The sequence below is a fragment of the Gallinula chloropus genome (genome assembly GCF_964237585.1).
Source record: "Gallinula chloropus genome assembly, chromosome: 1".
NCBI classification, from domain to species: Eukaryota; Metazoa; Chordata; class Aves; order Gruiformes; family Rallidae; genus Gallinula; species Gallinula chloropus.
The window spans coordinates 137507191-137529960 of NC_140085.1; the positions used below are offsets into that span (position 1 = coordinate 137507191).

General features: G+C 36.3%; 1 protein-coding gene across 2 annotated transcripts in view; it reads left to right on the plus strand.

Moving 5' to 3' along the window:
• NLGN4X (neuroligin 4 X-linked) overlaps positions 1-22770 on the plus strand; it is a gene marked incomplete at both ends in the record, with an annotated part of 124485 nt that overhangs the window by 95959 nt on the left and 5756 nt on the right. For both annotated transcript variants that reach the window (XM_084279252.1, XM_084279253.1), the window contains 2 exons: positions 16776-16961; positions 18821-19610. In XM_084279252.1, coding sequence (XP_084135378.1) covers positions 16776-16961; positions 18821-19610 — 976 coding nt within the window. The remainder of the gene's footprint in view (positions 1-16775; positions 16962-18820; positions 19611-22770) is intronic.

Below are 22770 nucleotides of genomic sequence, written 5' to 3' on the forward strand. Positions count from 1 at the left end.
TAATGGTAATTTTCTTTGTTAACTTTCAGAGGACTCAGAGTCTCTTAATTTTAGGATTATGTTCTTGAATACATGACAGTAGGGAGAAATATGAAGTAGGTTTAATTTGTGCAAGCAATTTTCCTCTCCTTTTTTCAAGCTTATGAATTCCTGGAATCAAAGGATAGGAACTGGCTTTCTGTAGAAACCAGCACAAAGAGCTCAGTCAAAACTGTAGAATATGAACTCTTAGTCTTCAGAACTAGTTTCTAAAGAACCAATTTTGTTGCACTCTTTGGGTGAAAATAACAAATAGAAGATTATTATTATAATAGTACTTTGAAATATTCAAAACATGAATACTGAACAGCTTCTAACACTTTTTTTCCTCTCCAAAATAACAACTATTTCATAACCAGAAGAATACCAGATGGAAACAACAAAGTCCATGTACTCAACATTTACATTAAAAAAATTAGATGTATATGTGCAAATCCAGAAGCAATTTCAACTTTTCTGTATATTTAATACATGTTTTAGGACTTTCTCTCTTAATCCTATAATATATTAAAAAATCTGAAGGCGTCAATATGATGCCAAGAAATAAATGTTTTTGGTTTTATAATCAAATGAAATCACAGTTTTTCAGGCTTCTCAGATACATTTTCTGCTAGGGAGAATGATTTCAGAAGATCCAACTTTATCTATGTGGAGTAATTAACCTAAAGTCTGGAACTGGTTATACTACCCTTTAGAAAATACTTCCTTATTTTCTTTTGCTGCAGATAGATTTCTTTCTTCTGCTCAGTACTGATGGGTGGTAGCTATCATTCTCACCAAAAAATTTGCTAGACTTTGAGCCCTACAGCCTCTTAGCTTTGCTCGTTTTGTAGAGAAGCTGAGGTAACTTCAACAAGTTGAGGATCATTTGGAGTAGAAAATATCATAGACTCTCATCTTTTACTAGTGATACATCAAGTGTGGGTGTATTGAGAGTGTTAGCTGCTTTAATGCATGCCAGTTAATGCCAGAAGGAGAGCTGGATTTATTCTGTAGGAATGAGATTCATGTGGGAGATTTTGATAGCTTGTTTGTTGGGGTTTTTTTCTGTAAAAGAAGCTGTAGTACAAATTAGCATGTGAAATACCATAGATTTGAGAAGCGTGTTAACTGCTGTTACAACCTTGCCTAGCCCTAACAGGCAGCAGAAGTCTCTCCAGCCACAGTTGAGTCTCATCTCACACATTTCTGTGGGTGCTTCACTTGCTTGCCCCTGGTAACACATATCAGGAGGTGGAGGTTGCACTTGCAACCTAGAGATTGTTCCCATTAAAGTCCTTTTCTTGTCAATGTGAAGACCGATTCCTCTAGTGGCAGTTCTGAGCAGGTGTACAAATCAGTGTTTTAATTTGCCCTCTAGAAAAGGTGGGGTTTTTTCTATCTTCCTTCAATAACTAAGGAAGATTTTATGAAGGTTAATTTATATTTGCAAAAACATACCCCTGTAAGTAGAGGCATCCTACTTTCCGTACTTCTGTCTAAGCCAAATGTGTGACACTGTTGTGAATATTTTCTTGCAATTGATCAAGGATTTGGGCTATTTTCTTTTTGAAATGTGTTTCAAGTACAACAGTAGTGTGCATTGTAGGGAAGAGAGGGAGGATATCCCCATAAATCTCCTCTGAGTGTATGGAATTGTCACTGCACAATTTCCAGTGGTCTCTCAGAACTCAGTAAAGCCAAATCAATTCTGAAGAAAAACCGAAGAAGAACGTAATTTGGAGATGTGTAGAAGCCCCAAAATGTGCTCTAAAGCCAGTTATACTTCAATTTCTTTATTTTGGTATATCTAGCTTTCTCACATCGTAATAAAATCACTATGTGGATATATAAACATAATATAAACAGTGTAATAACTAAAACTATGAGGCTAGGCAAAGTAAGTTCATAATGATATTCATTAAAAAGATTTTTTTAAACTATACAGTAATAATTAATTTTTAACCCTTATAATGCTTTAGATCTATAAAACATATATTAGTAATTAGAGATTAAGCACAGACAAAAGCACCAAAACCAAGTACAAATATACTAGTGGGGAAAATCCCACATTACCTGAAAGATTCAGTTAAACAAATCTAATTGTCATTTCCTTTTCTAAATTATGAATGTAATAATTGAAAATTTAATTCCTCCCTAAGGCATAGAGTAATTCTATTAGGAAGCCATTATATACCACTTAAAAGAAGGAAGTTTATGTGAGGCGTATGAAATGATGGCTACTGTAGCATGAACTCGGCTGATAACAGGTGACTTTTACGGTAAAATGTCCAAAATCTATGTGTTCATTCTTTCATCTTATTTTTAATGGTAAGCTTTATATCAACTGTTGTTATTACTTTGATAATGACAAAAATTCAATGAAAACCACCAAAGACATGAATATCTAGATACAAAGACAGAAATACTGCCAGATAAGGAAAAAATGAATAATAAGTAGGACAATCTCCCATCAGGACCATGCTTCATAGAATAGTGACTTAATAAGTCTCTTCCCCCTATATTTTTTTTTGCTTATATTGTAATTCATGTATTTTTATTATCATATATTAGAGATTTATGCTCATATATAGTATGATTAAGAGGAAGTCTAACTGAATGCTATGTAAAATCTTCAAAGCAATACTTAATTTAAAACTAAGAACTGCAAAATTGAAAGAATCTAATTAATCAGATATTGGTAAGACTAGCACAAAACAGTATTTCACCTGTTATGATAAAGTTGTAGGGCAAGACTGATCATGACCTTCCAAATTTATTCAGAGCCTTTAAAAAAACTTCTGAAAGATTGTGTGAAAACTGAGAAGCAGCTTCATGATTTAATTGATTTGAGCATAACATATTATTATCTTCAAATTTCTTTTCAAGTTGAAGAAGTACCTTAGATTACCAAAAATTCCCACATAATTTATGATGCCGCTTTATGAAAGTTTTTTGACAAACTTCATAGTCATAAATACTTAACTTGATGCTTCTCTAGGAATTCTCTAACTTAGAATTGTCAAAGTATACTTTAAAATATTTAGGATGTCTGTGTGTAAAAGATTGCATTACTGAGGCTATGGAAGTGATAAGAAAGGATTTATGCTTGCTTTTTTCTTTTTTAAAAGAGTAATCGTGGCACATAACAGTTCTACTGCCATGGTAAACTCCTCCTTAGAAACACTAATTCAAAATATTCTGCATGTTTGAATGTGCATCAGAATTGATTTAGTTCACTTTGTTAGAACTGTGAATGCTGAGGCACATTATTTAAATCCATTTATTTCTCACACAGGATTCATGATGTGCAAAACGAATCTGAGACAATCTATTTTAATGTATTCTGTGGTCTTCAGTGCCTTAGAAAAGATAGTTTTTCATAAACTTCTTAAAAAACAAACAAAAAAGTAAATTTGCACTTGAATTTTTTCCTATCAGCAGAAGTCCCCAAAAATAGCATAGTATATTATTAGGGTTATAGAAATCTGCTCATATAATTCCTGAAATATTATCTCATCTTAAAGTCTTCTAAAGTTCTGCTTTGAATAATAGATGGAGGCAGAAGTGCAAGAAGTCGATGAGGTCTTCTGGACAGCTGATGACCACTTTTTGACACAAGTGGTGGAGGACACCACAAGGAGGGTGGTGCTGCTGGACCTTATACTAAGAAACAAAGGATTGGTTGGGGGTGTGAAGGTTAGAGGCAGCTTTGGCTGCAGTCACTATGAGACGGTGGAATTCAGGATCCTGCATGAATGGCAAAGGTCAATCAGTAGGATCACAATTCTGTACTTCAAGAGAGCTAACTTTGGCCTCTTAAAAGACCTTCTTGGGAGAATGCCATGAGTTAGGGCTGAAGAAGGTAAGAGGGTCCAAGAAATGTAGTCAACATTCAAGCACCACATCCTCCTGGTGGAAGGAGGACCTGGGGATCATCAATAAGCACATGGAGAAGAAGGTTATCGAGAGTGATCAGCATAGATTCATTGGGGGAAATCATGCCTGACAATGCCTTCTTTGATGGTATGATGGTGGATGCAGGGAGATCAGTGGACTTTGACATTGAGGAAGGGCAAGTGTAGAGCCCTGCACCTAAAGAGGAATAATGTCAAGCACCAATACAGGTCAGGGGTTGACCTGCTAGGAGGCAGCTCTGCGAAGAAATACTTGGGAGTCCTGATGGACTGCAAGCTTTCCATGAGCCAGCAGTGTGCCCTTGTATTGCCATATCTGAGTACTGTGTCCAGTTCAGGGCTTTCTGGTTCAAGAACTACTGGAGAGACCCCAGCGGAAGGCTATGAGTATGATGAGGGGACTGGAGAATCTCTTGTATGAGGAAAGGGTGAGAGATCTGGATCTGTTTAATCAGGAGTAGAGAAGACTGGGGATCTTAAAAATGCTTATACATATGTAAAGGGCAGGTGTCTAGAGGAGGGGACCAAACTCAGTGGTGCCCAATGACAGGACAAGGGGCAATGGGCACAAACTGGAACACAGCAATTTGTATCTCAAAATAAGGAAAAACTTCTTTACTCTGATGGTGACAAAGAACTGGAACAGGCTGCCCAGAGAGGTTGTGGAGTCCCCTTCTCTGGAGAAATTCAAAACTCTCCTGGATGTGATACTGTGCAGCCTGATGTGGGTGATCCTACCTCAGCACGGTGGTTGGACTGGATTATCTCCAACCCCTAACATTCTGTGATACTGTGATTATCAGAGAATTTTCAATAAAGAAGTGTGAATTTAATTAGCTTCTCAGTACAACTATTTGTTAAGATTAAAATAATGTAACAGTTCTGCTCATTGTTAACAATTCTCTATATAATTTATGTACTCATGTTAAAATGATTTAAAAATCGGCATTCCACATGCGGAGATCTCGACTGTTATGTGAACCTAAACATAACATGATTTATGATGCAAAATAAATGTATGTGAATTTTGTTTCATTTACTAGTAGAATTTTTTTTTGGAAACTAAAATCATAATGGAAGGTAGAGAAATACTGCAAGTGCAGAGTCATTTTAGCTTTTCACTCAGTAGCATATGTGCTGCTTTTCTGTGGTTATCAGCAGTGGGCATTTTAGTTAACCAGGGTTCAAACTGTGTCTTTGAAGGCAATGTCTAGAATTCATCCATAACCAACTGATGGCTCCTAAACACACTGCACTAGTGCACTAGTGAATGTCCAGGCTTCAAGCCAGCCCAATACTATCAATACAAAAGATCATTCCTGAAAGAAGAAGGGTTAATTTGGATGTGGGCTTCTTTACATCAGGGATTAACTGGCACTGATGCAGTAGCTTCTGCCTTTCCAGTACTGCTGAGCGAATAGTAGCTGGTGCATTGGGCCAGGTACAGCTGTCGTATTCCAGTTCTGTGCTTGTAAGCATGATTTTCTGCTGTAAACATGGGGGAGCAGCAGCAGCCACAAGTAACAGCTGAAATTTGGGAACATATAATGAAGTGCTCTGTTTGTGACCAACGTCTTTCTCTGAAGTTAATGGTTAAAGAGGACTTGTGTATATTTTTGTGATTGTTATAGAACTTGTGTATATTTTTGTGATTGTTATAGATGGCAATACTGTTATTGTCCATTAATGCCCTAAACTCAGGGGAAAAAGTATGGAAAAAAAATTTCTAACTGAAAAATGTGTTTGTTCTTTTCATCTGCTTAGTTACATAGTTATTTCCATTGTAACTAAAAGAAAGAAGAATAACTTGAATTTTAATAGGCTTTTAATTCTGAAGCTAGTACCCTGTAGTTTGGATGTATGATATTTTGCTGTCTTTTAATATTTCTAGGGGAAACAAACCACCACAGTTCATTTTCAGTTTTATAGTCTAAGCCTTTTAAATGTTATGTGCTGTTTGCTAGTTCAGTGGAATGTAGTTTATACTAAGAACAAGAATCAACACAGTCCAGTGACGTAGCTATTGCCTGTTTCTTGCAACTTAAAATGGTGCTTTAGGGGATAGGAAGACAAGTGACACTATTGCTGATGATCATGTTAGCCATCATCCTCTTCCAAATAACCAATCTTCACATGAAGTCTGCTATTTGAAATCACGTAACAGTTTTATAATAGATTAATGATGTCAGACTACCGACTAGGAACATATTTTTATTAGATGTTCCATTCTCTTTCTTTCATTATCCTACTTTCAGTATTTAAAATGCATTCCTCTACAAGCTGTCCATTTGAACTAATCAAATGTAAATATTTTTTGTTTTCCTTTTTTCTTTTTTATTTTTTTTTTAATTTTATGATGTCGTGTGGTGTATTAGTTATTCAATATGTGAATAACACCACTTCTGCTTTCAGAGGTGGATCTGTCTTGACTGCACTGAATTCACATGAAAGCCACCATGTTTATTATATAACATAAATGTTATTTTAGTTAGCTTATTTACTGAAACATACAATTCTATGTGTCTTTCCATTGGATGTCATGGACATCTAAGTAATATTTCAGGTCAAGTAGGTTGAGTGAAAAGGCATTGGGAATAGGGTACTCAGGTTGGTCTGCTAATGGCCTTTATCTAATATGTATGCTAATTCTATGTAAGACCACATTTTCTAATAATTTCATTCACTCAAGACAATGAACTAATGAAAGTTTCATTCATTAGTTTTTGTGCTACTAGTTGACATCCAGTTGTTACACAGTACAGGAAAGAGCAGTATTCTTGTCGAAGAAGAGGTGGCTGTGGCATAAGAAAGTAAAACTGAGCCAGAAGATATGTCAGTGCTTGTGACCAGCACTTTAATTTAATTCTGTTTAATACTAAATTGAATATTTGGTGAAAGGAGACAACTACTTTTTCTCAGAGCAAATAATACCATTAACTTAAAACCCTATTTGACCAGCAGAGAAATTTTTGTTTTGGTGAACTGTAATTCGATGGAAACTTACGAGTCTAAAATGCATTTTTATTTCTCTTAAAAGTAGCATTACACAAACCCATCACAAACTCTTGGATAACCTTGTTTTACATACTGAACAAAAAAAATAACCCAATGAGCTTCTTAATGTTTTGAGCTCTTCTTTCTCATTTTCGCAGCAACATGTAAGCACTTGTTTTTTGTCACCAGTATATTAATGCAATCGTATTGTCTGCTTGGTCACTGGGTGTTTTTCCTAGTAAGAAAAAAATCACACCTAATCTCCTGTCAGCCTTTTATTTGAAAGACTCCAATCTTTTGATGGTGATAATTAAAGATAAAAATCTTTTGCTGTTTTTACAGCTGGTTGCCATTTGTGTCATGCATGTTAACTTTTCTGTTTTTTGTCGGGGTAAACCTATATATCTTAAAGTTAAAACTTTTCTTTAAGATATGTAACTTTTTTCTGTGTTCTATTAGGTTAATGATGTTGTCTTTTCATCATAATATTGATCATTTATTGGGAAAAAAGTATATTAATTTAGCCTTATTTTCATGTAGGTTTAAAGTATATAATATTAATATTAATAATAATTCCAGCTTTTGTAGACCTACAGAACACTTATTATAGAGGACCTTCCAAAAAGAGTCCAGATGCTCTAAAATTGGAGATCTGTGCCACAACTGTAGAATAATGTACTGATTCTGGCTGGGATTGAGTTCAGTTTCTTCAGAGCAGCCCATACGGTGCTGTGTTTTGGTTTTATGGCTAAAACAATGTTGATAACACAGCAGTATGTTGGTTGTTACTTAATAGTGTTTGCACAGGGGAAAAACTTTTTGTTTTTCCCATTCTACCCCAAAACCAGTGGGATGGATGTGAGCAAGAGGTTGGGAGGGTGAGCAAGAGTCGGGGCAGCTTACCCAAATTGTTCCCAGGAATATCCCATGTCCTGTAACATCATGCTCAGAGGACATAACATCAGAGGAGTAAGTGAGGTAGGTTTGACTTCCAAGTAGCTGTTGTTCAGAGACTGGCTAGGCATTGGTCTCTCTGTGGGAGGTGGCAAGTGGTGCCTTTTCCTTTAGTTGTTTCTTTCTCTTTCTTTTGTCTCTTACACCGTCAACCCATAAGTTTTCCTGTGTTTGTGTTTCATACTTTCTCCTTGAATATTTCTGGGAGGGGTTGACTTCATGAGCAGCTTTATGGGTGCTTGGCTGTTGACCAGGGTCAACACACCACAAAAAAGTAGTGTCGTCTTCAATTGTTTTTCTGTAGTTATAATACATCTGTCTTGTTAAATGCCTTTGGATTTGGCCATCTAGATCAGTGATTAGGGAACATTTTCAAAGCACAGGCAGACTGAGTACACCAGGTATTTTTAAGTTTCTTCTCCAACACATACAACTTTTTTAAAAACTTATTTGTTTGTTTTTCCTAGCAATGACATTCTTAGAGCAAATGATTGAGTTTTGCTTGGTTTGGTTTGGTTTTATCAGGCTCTTTATAATACATTCATCAACAATCTTTTTATTGGACCTGCTGTTTTATCGATGGTATTTTGTGTAATGGCACATTTAACTTGTGAATATTTGGATAAATAGTAAATAAGAAGACAATAGATCAATGAATATGTTCTGCAATGTTTGTTGCTGTCATCTTTATTTACTATTTTTTAAAGAATCTACATTCATAACAATTGGCAAAAGCTTTTCCAGTGACACTTCATAAAGAGTAATGTGCTACTCATCATGAATAATGGTGACAGAATTGAATTTTGAGAGTGTCTTCAATCTCTAATGTTTTTGACAACATTCATTGGCCTAACTTGATTGAACAATAGTTTCAGAGCATTTTACAATGAACAAGGCAAATTAAAGAGCAGTTTAAATGTCATGTAAAAATTTTGATTGGATTCCTTAAAACTATTTCATTGTAGAAATATAATAATGGTTTAACTGAAGGAAACTCATTGACTTCCCTAGTGCTCTGATATATTTATGCTCTCTAAGAAGCTTTTCACTGCTGAGAAATATGTACAAAAATAGCTTTTAAATCTTGTTAAAATGCATCCTGTTGTCTTTTCTTATTCTTATTTCCCCCGAAGTGTATAAACATATATATAAACATATCCTATACAGGATATTTTTCCAAAGGCATTTATGTATTTAAGACTAGGTATTCTCCTGAATTGTAAGGAACACACTTTAAATTTCAGTACTGAAGCGATATAGAAAAAATAATAATATTCTTATTTCACCCCCTCTCTGACCTATTCTTTTGCGTTCCGTGTGGTAATGAGGTGTTCTTTCTAGAATCAGATTTAGGCTTGTCTTCACAACAGAAGTAATTTGAAAGAATCCATCAAGTTAGAACCATGAGAGATTGTTTTCTTGCTTAAGCTTGAGTAAGAAAATTGGATTAAACACATCACTATCCTTTATATTTTAATTTAATCTATTAATTTATATAAAAACCTGTAAGCTTAGTTTTCTTCACTAGGTTTTTTTCTTCACTTACAATGTCGCAAGTTCAAATTTAAAAGAGTGTTATCTGGAGCTGGGTAGAGTAAGGCCATACTACTGCTTGAATTGCTGAATATTAAAAAGAAATGCTTTGACAGCAGCACTTGCAATTTTCAAACTACTTTGCAGCTGAAGGAAAAGCATGAATGTTTTGCGTTCAGTATGCAGAAGTACCTGTGTAGCATTATTTCTGCAGACCCATACATGCCCAATCCACAGTCCTCCCACTTCTCTTGGTCACTTTCTCAGACACTCTCTGCACAGTGAGTCTGTGCAGCAGTGACACTTGCTCAGATGTTGCATGGACCATTCATGCTGCAGGAAAAATTCATCAGTTCTTGTTCCTGATAAGTGTGTGCCAAGGACACCATCGCTCCATCTGCCATCCTATCATCTTTGCAGTAAAGTCTAAACACTACTGTTAAAGTTACACATAGAGTAAAATAATAAAAAAAAAAAGAATACAGAAAATAATATTGATTCTAACCAAAACATCATCTAGCCAAGCATCCTGTCTCCAAACACTATTGGGGCTGTTTCAGAAGGGTTAGCATAGGACAAACTTATATGATAATTCCTTCTAATACTTCTCTATCCTCCAACTATTTATATCTTGGGGACTTCACGAACCAGCTATGATCTTTATGTATTCAGTAATCCCCAATGAATTTCACTTCACATTTGAGCACTTTAACATTTGTGTTCAGCAGGTACGCTTTCACAGCAGTAAATGTGATATGTACAGACAAAAGCTATTAGAAAATACTAAGAATCTGCTATATGCTTGCCATTTGCTCTTTGATTAAAAAAGGCCTTGCTCTAGCATTTCACAAATTAAAACAAAAAATACATTATTACGGTTTGAAGCAGTTTTGTCTTTTATTTATATTGCTTATGTCATATTTCTGATCATATGCTGTACAAATCAATCATACCTGTGAGAATTTTTCCTGGCAAATTTATCATTAGTTTTTATGTAAGGGCTATGTCTCAGAAAATAAATATTTTGTTTTTAAGAAAACCTGTGAAGACCAGAAGAGAACCTTATTTGCACTGAAGAGTCTACCTCATGTCCAGATACACTTTTAAAATTGGTTCAAGTACCTACTAAAATATACTATATATAATTATTTATATATATAAGTAATTTTTTTCTGTTCTTTTAAAAATTACTTTAGTATTCATGCCAATGGCTGTTAGTAATTCCTGAAAGATAAAACCTCCCTTTTTCTGCACAACTACTTCATAGTGAGAAAGAGCAATGAAACACATCCTCAAATGGAAACAAGTTTCTCTTCACTTTTTACTGGTTAAGTCCAAGGGAGTAATTCAGTATTTTCACCTTAACAGCAGACAGAGCAGAGTCTGCCCTTTTGCCAGTCTGTGTACTGAGCAACCGGAGCCATAAGTATTAGAGGTGATTTTATTCTCTAGGTAGGGACTGATTTCACCTAAACTTGACAGGTCCAAGATGGTAATTTACATTTGTCTATTTTCTACAGAGAAAGAAAATTTTATGCGAATTCAACCAATCCAAAGCTAGATGTCTAAAAAGCTGAAGCCACTTTTGGAGGCTTTTTTTTTTTCTCTCTCCACAGTAGTTGTCAGGTTAGTACCAAAAATAGTAGATTTTTAGGTGGCTAAATAGATCCATACGTCCTTCCATATCCTGTCTGATCGGGAACTCTATGTGACACAAAGATGTCAGTTATGATTGATGTTTCTTCTTTGACATGTTTATACTATTGTCCTCAAACTATCTATTCAATGCCCATAAATCACTGCATAGCTTGTGGTTGAAAATACTTTTGTATAAGTATTAGGATAGATCATATTCCAGTATCATATTTATCATTTAGTGTAAATATGCTTTATAGTTTGTAAGCAGCCTGCTCTAGTTATTCACATATCTGGACAAGTTCCACAGTTGAAGTGCTACTGCACCTGAACCCTCTCCTTGCAAATTGAAATGTTGTGCTTGCAAGAATGTAATTTTGATCCTGAGCATGTCCACACTAGTGTTTTAATTCAGATCAAGAGTGCATTTCCATGGAAAATATCAGTATTTGTCACCACATTGTTTCATATAGCAGTGTGGTTCTGTAAAGTACAGCCTGGATCTTTCCAGGAGAACCTCAGCTGGAAGATGTGCTCCCTTTTATTCATAATATCCATCATTGGTCATTCATTCAGCCTATGGGACCACTCAACACTTAGGCTCTAGTGAAAACCAGTACATGAAAGGTGTACAGCATGGACGTGAGGTTCAACTAATAACTAATCTGTTCTAGACTACCCTGTGCTTACCTTCATCACAGCATGCTGACAGAGGGATGTCTTCCATCCATGAGACAAGACAGGAGCTAAAGCAGATATTATAGATATTTATAGATATTGCCCTATAGATATTTATAGATACTGCAATTTATCACTGTGGGTAATATATTTTCAGTAGTAAAGGGGAAATAGCACCAACTAGTTTGTTGTGTTTTATTTAGACTCCAATTAAGATTTTGAGAGATTTTAGTGAGAAAACTAACTTTAAAGATAGACCTAGGGATCTCCTCCTGTGTAAGTGCGACCTGAAGGAACACTATGTGTATCTTTGTGTCTTCAAAACAATGCAAGTGACAGCATGCACCTTATGAGTCTATTCATTTTTAAAGAATGTGGAAAAGGAAATTTCCTGGTAATTTCCATTTGTAGTTGTACTCCTCCTTGACAATAGCTAATCCAGTAGGTTAAACTGAAGCATTCGTCTAGAATGCTTCCCTTAGTAGAATCAGCAAAAAATAAATAAAACTGTTACTTCAGAAACCTTGATTTAAAGAAACATTACTTTTTATGAAAGAATATAGAAAAAATGAGATGCAAGTTAAATTACAAGTTATATGTCAAAACAAATAAAAATACTTTGTTACTCCTTATAAAATTATGCATTTATTTTTTTTATTTTGAAAGAATAAGGAAAAGCTTCTCAATTCATGTGGTTTAAATCAAATCAGTATCAAAGCAATTTATTAATTTATTAATGGCATATAACTAACCAGCAGTCAGTGATCTTTACTTTCAGGATCAGTATCAGCAATACAGAAGATAAACTACAACACAAGACACACTTAAGAAATGTTAGTAGACAGTTGCAACTTTCTAAGAACCCTTCTATAAATAAGCCCAGAAAGTTCTAATCATATACAGAGATGCACAGAGCTAGGTGTGAATCAAGCCAGGCAGTGTTGGTGTGGGTCACCAGAAGCCCCACTGGGGGGGCAGAGGAGGTAGGGGAGAGTGGAAGTTCCCCTTTTTCCATGTGGGACATATGACTACTTCAGCATGAGGTGAGCTCCGGCCACTTGTGACCATCCACTAACCCACACCCGGAACAAAACACTCCACAGGCCACCCACACACCCGGTGTGTCCATCCCCATGGACAGACCATGTCTGGGGCCAGGTGCTCCACAGGAGGGTGCTCTGTCTAGGCTGGAGGTAGTTCTCAGTGTCGGTTGCCACTTCTCACAATGTCAAACCATGTCCAGCTGATGCCCACATCCCCCCTCCCTCTATCTACTTTTACAAATTGCTATGCTTCTTTTGCCCTTCTTTTCAAGCTGACCTTAGATACAGAAGTCTCTAATTCCCTGGTTACTACTCAGTCCAGCTGGTGGTCATCTTTGCCTCTGGCACAGTAAGTTTGAAGCAAATTTTCCCAAAGATAGTTTGGGTTATTTTGCTCAACACAGATGGGATGCACTCACATTCTTCTTTTTCAGCTGCTGCCGTCCATGGCATTTTCTAGTAGGAGAGCCATGTGGTCACCCTTCCAAATCATTATTCAAGGGAATACAAATTTGTGAAGACCTGAATAATGTCTTGAATATGTTGTTATGTAACCCTCTCCCCATCCCAAGAAAAAACCCAAACCAAACCTCGTTGTTTTCCATATTCAACTATTGTCATTCCTTCCTCTGTTGCATTAGGCTAGTGAGAACATTAAGGTTCTATGAAAACCTCAACCTATGGATTTTCAGATCACAGAATACCCTTGCATAAAATAGGAAAAGTTCTTAAATGCACATAAAAACATGTAAAAGGCACAGAGTATAAAACCCCATCTCAGGGAAAAAAAAAAAAACAAAAAAAAAACAAACCAAAAAGAAGCTGCATTCCTGTTTGTTTAGGATTTTGGAGTGATACATGAAGATAGTGTTCTGAAATCTTCACAGTGGTCATGACAAAAAAATAAACCTCTTAGTTGTGTGTATTTCTGGACAAATAGTTACTGCTTGACCTGAATTTCTTGAAATGTCTGTGAACAAATATTTTTATCTGGTATTCAAAGCATTCATCTGGTATTCAAAGCATGAAAGAAAATAGATCCTCATCAAGAAAAGACAGATTTATGAATTCAGTTTGTGTCATATGAGGCTGACACTTTGCCACAATGATTAGTTTTTAAATTAAGAAAATTTGTTCTTGCAATTAATGAGAATCATCAGAGAACTGTGAAAGCAAAAAAATGTTCATTTGTCTAACATCAGATATTCATTGACTGCAGTTTTACTCAGTCACCTTTTGGTACATTTGGAAAGAATTCAAAATCACAAAGATCAACCAGCTTTAGCTTGATGCTGCTAGAAGAGCTAAAATGTGTTTAGGCTCTGAATATTAATTACCATGCTGCTTTAAAGGTTACAACAGTCACTTCCTCCAAGGGAGGTCATAGTTCTGATTGAATAAAGGCTTAATTATAGAATATTATAGAACATTGCAGAGAGCTGCAGCAACAAAGACAGCAAGTGGGTTATTCTTTCTTTGACAGTCCTAAAAAGATAATAAAGGCATGTGAAAAAGAGAAAAACACATCTGTTAAAAAAATTGAGGCAATTACGGATTAATAGTTTGTTTGTTTTTCCCCCCATTGGTATAGAAAAAAAAAAAGATGGTATTGCTATTCTAACTAGTATGCTTGCCATTATTAGAGACTTTTTTGTGCAAAAGCTATATCAAATGCTATTTAGCGATAAGGATATGATTCGTATTACTGCAACTGAGGCAACTGTTTTGTGAAAAACACAGGGACTCAGCAGACACTTGCTGGCATTAAATACCTAACAATTATTACTAATTAAATAAGAAAAACATTATTTTGGGTGCAAGGTAATACACTCCATTTAATCACGCTGTCTTGGTTTTGGCAGGGGTAGAGTTAAATTTTCTTCCTAGCAGCTGGTATACTGCTGTGTTTTGGACTTAGCATGAAAATAATGTTGATAGCACACTGATGTTGTAGTTGTTGCCAAGCAGTTAACGACTTTTCAGTTCCTCATACTACCCTGCCAATGAGAATGTGGGGGCACCCAGGAACCTGGAAGGGGACATGGCCAGGACAGCTGACCCAAACTGGCCAAAGGAATGTTCTATACCATACAATGTCATGTTCCATATATAACAGTGTTTATGCGTGCATGCGTGCAGAAGTAGGTCAGTTCAGAGTCTTGCAGAGCATTGACTTCAGGTAGTGAGAAACTGTGCTCTTCATATTTTTTTTTAAATATTATTATTAGTAATAATGATAATAATCTTCCTTTTTTATCCTATTAAATTGTCTTTATGTCAAATCACATTTTACTGTTTTTTTTCCTTTTTCTGTTTTTCTCCCCCATTCCCCACAGTTGTTTTTTCTGCCTGATGGGTTAAACCATGACGTATTCCCAACTTTACATGCAGAAATTTATACCACCACAATATAGGGCATATAGCATTACATATTTAGAGTGTGATCTTGCTTTTAAACCTTGAAGTTGCATTTTGCATCTCACTGTATGAATTTTACCATATAAAATACTACGGAAACACACATGTCAACGTCTGACACATCTAATTTCTTCTTTTCTCTTGCCTTTCTTTCTTTTCCGCTTCCTTCATATTGTAAATCCCTTCCACAATGTGAATTTTTGTTCTTCCTACCACTGAAAAAATAACAGCCAGTGCAAAGATATATACACCCCTTTGCCAAACCTGATGAAATGTGCTGCAAGGCCTTTTTTTCCCTTAGGGACCTCAGGCTTCCCTCGCAGTCCTTCCTAGGAGCACAAAGGTGTTGTCACTACAGGCTAAGGTGGCTCAAGATTACAGGCTGTCTCATCTCAAACTGCTCCAGGACTACTTATCTCCTGAGTTCTGGGGCCCTCTTCTGGCAAATTTGTCTGAACTGATAATTACCTTGGAAATGCCAGCCAAGTGATTTTGTTGTTTTGTCTTGATAAGCAGCTGTCAGCTGTGCCTAAGTCAGTAATGTCCATCTGAAAACTTCCACATGCTGCAAGATATTTCTTATAGTCTTCTGACTTCCATTTCTCTGACAGGAAAAGGTCGGTGGGAGTTAAAAAGAGGAGTGTGAGTGCATGGCTCGATGTGTTAATTTGGATGTAGCACAAGGTCTTAACTGTGAATGATAGGCTGTGTGGATAACTGTAATGTTTCACCTTAACTGATTCCAGAATAGCAAAATTAATCCCAGTCCTAGGCTTTGAGTCATTTTGTTCTCAGTTATGAGACAAGCAGCAAATGTTCATGCTTGGTTTCTAAAATCTGATAACCACAGTACAGAAACAAAAAACAGCAGCACAGCTTTCCCTGTAATTTCCAAGGAAAGACACAAAACTTGATTTGTTCAGATAAAGTCTCCCAGCCAAAGGCTGAATTGCCAAGGATGTACCTGCTATCTTCCTAACAAATATCTTCTGTGAAATTGGAGTGTAATTTTTTTCCTAGGCCTTTTTCCTGTTCCTTTTACTGTTTTCTTCATCCTTCTTTTTCTATTTCTAAGTATGCCTGAATACATCACAAGTGAAGTAGCTTGAAGTGCTATGTAGTACAGGACATTTTTGGTCCATGGTAAGGAGCATTTAAATCAATGTGTTACAGAGCCCTTTTCTCTGTATGAGACTGAGTATCTCACTTCTGTGCACAAAAATTATTTCCTAAGTTGCTGTACCTTACCATTATCATATGTTTAAAGTCTTCAGTCTGCATTGTTTATTGGTAGAATTATTTCAAAAAGGAAACACCTTTTTTTTTTTCCACAAATGTGACCTCTGCAGTAAGGAAAAAAACAAAGCAAAACCAAACAGCATACCGAATGAGTTCCACTGCCTGCACTGAAGACATTTAACTAAGACTGTGACCTTTAAAAAAAGAAGAGGGGAAAAAAGGAAAAAAAAAAAAAAAAGAAAAAGCCCAGAAGATGAAAAGATGGAAAGATTTGTTGTGAATGTGTGGATACCCTGTAGCTAACTCTGTGTCTAGTGAACTAAAATTATCTTTTTTTGCCTTACAGGTTTTTTAAGTACTGGGGACCAAGCCGCAAAAGGCAATTATGGATTGCTTGACCAAATCCAAGCTTTACGTTGGATTGAAGAAAATATTGGATCTTTTGGAGGAGACCCAAAAAGAGTTACTATTTTTGGATCTGGGGCAGGAGCTTCCTGTGTCAGTCTCCTGACACTCTCTCACTATTCAGAAGGTAACAATCTTCTGAGCAAAGCACTTCTTTTTTTAAACATCATAGTGTAGCAAAAAAGGACATATCCTGCAGGCTAAATTAGAATTATATGAGGTCTGTAATTTTTGTAAAATACCTACTAAAAATCTGGATTTCTATTAGTCAACATAAATATTTTTATATGAACATGTAAATGCTGTTATAGCATAAATTTCATACAGCAAATGCCATGGGCAGTATACTTTTTCTAGCTTTATCAACAATCTCCACTGGCTCTTCTATCAAAGAATTTACCCTAATTAAAATTGAAAAGGGCAGTGACCTTTTACATTTTTTTACACACTCTTGTCTGCACTTCAAACATCTATTTAGATGGTTTCCTTACTTAATAATAACATAACTTAACCTTATTAAAAATGTATTTAACTCCCCACAAGTACTGCATGATCCCACACAGAGTTATTAATATTGTGGTAAATGTTGAACTTTGGGATTTCTACCCTCAACAAATCACCCCCAAAACACCCCAAAACAAGAGTGTGCAGCACCAGTACTGAACCATAAATATTCCTGGTGATAAGACCGAATATACAAAGACTTTAGAAAAGAAAACAAGATAAAAATATCTATTGTATTTTTAAGCCTGTGTTACTTGTATATAATTAAACCAGACAGAAATATATGGCAGAAGGCTAAACCGTAGCAAGCAATTGTAGCAGGGCTACTGGTAAGCACACCCCATTTGGAAATACACAGAATCATGCCAGATCATTTAGTCTATTGATACAAATAGGGCACAGTAAATAATTTTTTTGAGTAAAGAGTGCCAAAATCAAAAAGATGGAATAATGAAAAACTTCACATCATTGAAAATTTTGGTGTGTGTAGTAAGTAATCCTCACAAATGTATACTGACCAATTGGGTTTATCATAAATGCTTCAAAGTCTTTAAATGTTTTTGTAGCTGTTGCTGTTTTTCACATTTAAAGAACTTGACAGTAGAAAGCATTTGCAGAAGAGGCCCAAGCATTTTAGTTTAAGTATAAAATAAGCCATTTTAGTGATTTTACCTGGAAAGAACAGATGGGGCAGATTCACCAGCAAATTCCAGTTGCTTTTCAGTGCTCTGGTAACAAAAAGAAACTATTTAGACTGGGTCTTTCATCTCTCTTTGTATTAATACATATAAACCAACCAGAAATAACTACTGAATCTCATCTTACTCTTTTCCAAAAAAAATGTAAATCTATTTTAATTCAACCTACAGGCAGTACTAACACACACAAGTATTGAGATGGTGAAGAAAAAATTATGTAAGAGTAGAAGACTCAAGCCTATTAAATTGATTTTAGCAGAGCACTTTTTTTCAAATTATATGATGCATGGCCTCTTTGAAGGAAATGAGAGTATGTAATTTTCATTTGACCTTTAAACTACTGAAGAGCGTATTTATGAGACCCATTTACATGGCAAAGAGGATATGATTGCTTGTAGCTACCACTCCTTTAAAGAAATTTTTGTAGGACTACCACTGTGCTAAAGCCAGGGGATTTCTATTAAAGATGCAAGAAAACTTCAGTACAAGCATAAGTTTTGTTCTTGAAACAATAAGCTGGAGTCTTCATGCTTTATATGTGTGAGCAACATGAACAAGGAAAATTTTTATTAGTAGCCTATTAGCGATACTATAAAATGGGAGCAGTGAGTAGGATATATGGAAGTTGAATTGAAATTTCAGTATATGCATACTTTAGCTATTGTACAATCAAAGTGTTCTTTCCTTAGTGAAAGCTGCTTGTTGTTTTTGGTTTTGTTTTTTTTTTTAATATATTTTTTCCAATATATAATTGGATTTGCATTTAAACAATTTGCACCTGCAGGTTTGTTCCAAAAGGCAATCATACAGAGTGGAACAGCCCTGTCCAGCTGGGCAGTGAACTACCAGCCTGCAAAGTACACTCGGATATTGGCAGATAAAGTGGGCTGCGACATGCTGGATACCACTGATTTGGTTGAATGTCTTCGGAATAAGAATTACAAAGAACTCATTCAACAGACCATCACTCCAGCCACGTACCACATTGCCTTTGGGCCTGTGATAGATGGAGACGTGATTCCAGATGACCCTCAGATACTCATGGAGCAAGGGGAATTCCTTAACTATGATATAATGCTGGGCGTGAATCAAGGGGAAGGTTTAAAATTTGTGGATGGCATTGTAGACAATGAAGATGGTGTTTCCCCTAATGATTTTGACTTTTCTGTCTCCAATTTTGTGGACAATTTGTATGGTTATCCAGAAGGGAAAGATACACTGCGAGAGACAATTAAATTCATGTACACTGACTGGGCAGACAAAGAAAACCCCGAAACAAGACGGAAGACTCTGGTTGCTCTTTTTACAGACCACCAGTGGGTTGCTCCGGCTGTTGCTACCGCTGACCTGCATGCTCAGTATGGATCTCCAACATATTTCTATGCATTTTATCACCATTGCCAAAGTGAAATGAAACCCAGCTGGGCTGATTCAGCTCATGGTGATGAAGTCCCTTATGTGTTTGGGATTCCTATGATTGGCCCCACAGAACTGTTCAACTGCAATTTTTCCAAGAATGATGTCATGCTCAGTGCAGTAGTTATGACATACTGGACTAACTTTGCCAAAACTGGGTAAGTCAGACCTCCAGTTTTCCTTTTTGTTGATAACATACTTCTAAAATAGTCAGTATCCATAGGAGTGAATTCAAATCCTGATCTTGAAGCAGTATTATAACACTATTTGTGTTAAAAGAGAAGGTAACTGGGGCTTATTCATATTTAATAGATTTTTAATTAGTGTGCTCCCTCAAACTATTTTCTTTCAGTAGCTCAGTGAGAATAATAATGCACTGAAATTTTTACTTTAAAATTAGGGCAATTATTAAGACAAAGCATCTCTTAGAGAAAAGGCGGCCGCTCGATTCTGAAAAATCAGAGGCAACATTTCTGCTACTTGAAGAAGGAAGTGTCAGGCAGATAGCACTTATCTTCTACAAAAGAAAGGAAGTTCTTGTTTTTAGCGACCTTCACAGGGATGGGGACTCAAGGAGGAATTGGAACAGAAAGGCAGACACTGGAAAGATTTTTCCTTCTGAGGGCTATAACGGCAATAATAAGTACTTGACTAGAACGAAGAGGAGACTGAGACATAAATTTTGCTTTGAGAAGGTTAAAAATTTAAATTAAGTCTGCTTACAAAACAAAATAAAGGCATCAGTGTTTTGCTGGAGTAGAGTTGTAAACATCAAGGAAAGAATGCTCAAAGCAACTTAATCTGCGAATGCTATTAATAATTTCTGTCCTCTTCCTAAAGCATTGTTTTAAAGAGTATAGCAGTGTTTTACTTGAGCGGCGAGGGCTTTTTTTTTGTTAACCTTGAGTCTTCAGTACTGAATTAAAACAAAGATACTTGTGGCACAAAGGGGCTGTAAATCTTTCCAATGAATGTTTAATAGCAGGATTGGGCTCTGGAAACTGCAGCTTCAGTGCGCTGCAGTGAATGGCATGCAGCTGTATAAGAAAAATTCAACACTCAGACTCCAACAGCCTCTGCAGCCTTTTAATGAATCTGAATAGCATTCAAGGGATTTTGCAAGATTTTGCAGTCTTAACAAAAACCTCAAGCATGAATTGAGTGAAAAACAAATGTTTCAGGTCAATTTACAAGGTAAAAAGAAAGCTTTTGTTGCACTGTGTTTTAGATAAATAGGTATTTTTGCATGCAGAAATTGTACAGTATGGCAACAATAGTGAAAGTACTGTGGAAAATTTAGATGTCCTTGGCAACAAGAAGTTATCAGTACTCAGATGGATGAACTTCATAATGGGCAGCTCGGTTTATGGACAGAGAATGCCGCATGCTGGCTGTACCGCACATGCAGAAAGATGTAATACCATCAGTCCGTCTTTATTTTTATAGATGAAGTGCCACATATACATAGAGGACTTCAGATCTTCACAAATATACATCATTGGAATTATTATGGAGATCTCCACAGTCTCACTATTATTTACAATTACTTTATGACTATTCCCTGTAGTCGTATTGAAGCAATTTTTTGAGTCTGACAGGAGCTTCTCACAGCCCCAGCTGCTGCCATTACTTGTAATTGGAAGCACTTCCCAGCTGTTGATACTTGAAAGGCAATTTCAGCAGGCTGTACCTTGCATCACCCAGTCCTCTGGTTAAGAATCCACTGTGGTTCCACACCTAAAAGTGCTTTGGGAGAGCCATTAGTCATTTCTGAAACTTTGCCACTGCTGATGGAACATGAATGGGATATATCTTCTGTTACAAACCCTTCCCTTTACACACAGTGTGAAAGATGTGTCACTAAATATGACGGCTGTAACGTTTCAGTTTTCATAGAGAAAAGAGCAACCCAGGACACATTACCCTGTGTTCTGGATTTTTTTTTCCTTCATTTACATGAACAATGATTAATTGTTCTGGATAGTACAAGAGAGTATTTTGAGGAAAATAATATTTTAAGTTTACATTTGCTTTGCACCTCTAGTGCCTCGAATGGAACAGGGAATGTTGTAGCACCTCAAGCCAAGAGCAATAGGGGACATGTCTGGGGAAACTGTTCTCTCTACCCTCCCACATGTAATCTGGAATCCATGTGCCCACTCAGATCATCCAACTCTCAAAAAGATTTGATATGGTTTAAGACTGTGTTGTTACTGGCTTTATTTTGGTGGGGTTTTTCCCTGGGTTTTTTGGGGTTTTTTTTTTGATTGATTGTTTCACATCCTTATTCTGATAGAACTTGGCTTTCTTTGTGTTTGTACCCATGGCAACACATATGAGAAATCTGTTAACTGCAAGATTTTTATTATTCCACGTTTCCCTGTAGGTGAGCCCTGAACATTAAAAACTGCTGATTTATTTATTTAATTTTAATGTCTCTGAGACTTTTCCAGTCTTGATGACTCTCCCACAGAGGCTGCGTCCAGGTACTTATTGTATAATTACAGCTCAGGTCAGTGCATCATTCTGATGGACTGTGCTGGGCTTTTAACGACATGCCACCTGCTGCTAAAAACCGCACGTTGTTTAATGGGCCTGCTGCCAGGGCTGGGTTTGGAGGGCAGGTCAATCCTGTAAAATCACTGGGTGTCAAAGGCACAGCACAACGCACAGTGCTTTTATTGTGTTTTACTCTGAAGTCAGTTACTGAAGCTAGCAAATAGGAGGTAACAATTAAAGTGACTGTTAGCAAATGGATCATGCTTGAAATGAATACCTGGAAGCTGCATTTTGTTAATCCCCTATTTTCTACCTTGCTATTACTTTTTTTTTTTTTTTTTTTGCATTAACAGTAGTTTTGGCCCTTTTCAGAACTATGTTTCTAACATATCTTCTAAATAGAAAACCGATTTGTTGCAGAATAGGTGTGAGAAACTACATTTAGGATACAAAAATAGTGTGAAAATATGGCTTTTAATTCCACTGTGTGCAAAATTATTTGTGAGAGCTTCTTTAAGAGGAACACTTAAAGCTTCTGTCTGCTGCCAGCAGTACTATCCTAAATTTAATGGTAATTTTATACACTCAGATGTTCTGTTAGTTAGGGCAATGTTACATCCTTCGCAGATACATCAGCCGGGGGAGAGTGAGCGACATGAGGGGATGTGTGCCAGTCGCTCACAGAGAATCTGCCAGCTACACTCTTGTGAAGAAGGATTTGAAGTTTCTTAGAGTGATGTGAAGCCATGTTCTCATTAGAGGCATCTATTTGGTTTCTAAAAATTACTCTCTTTTGAGAAGCTATAATGCTCTATTTTT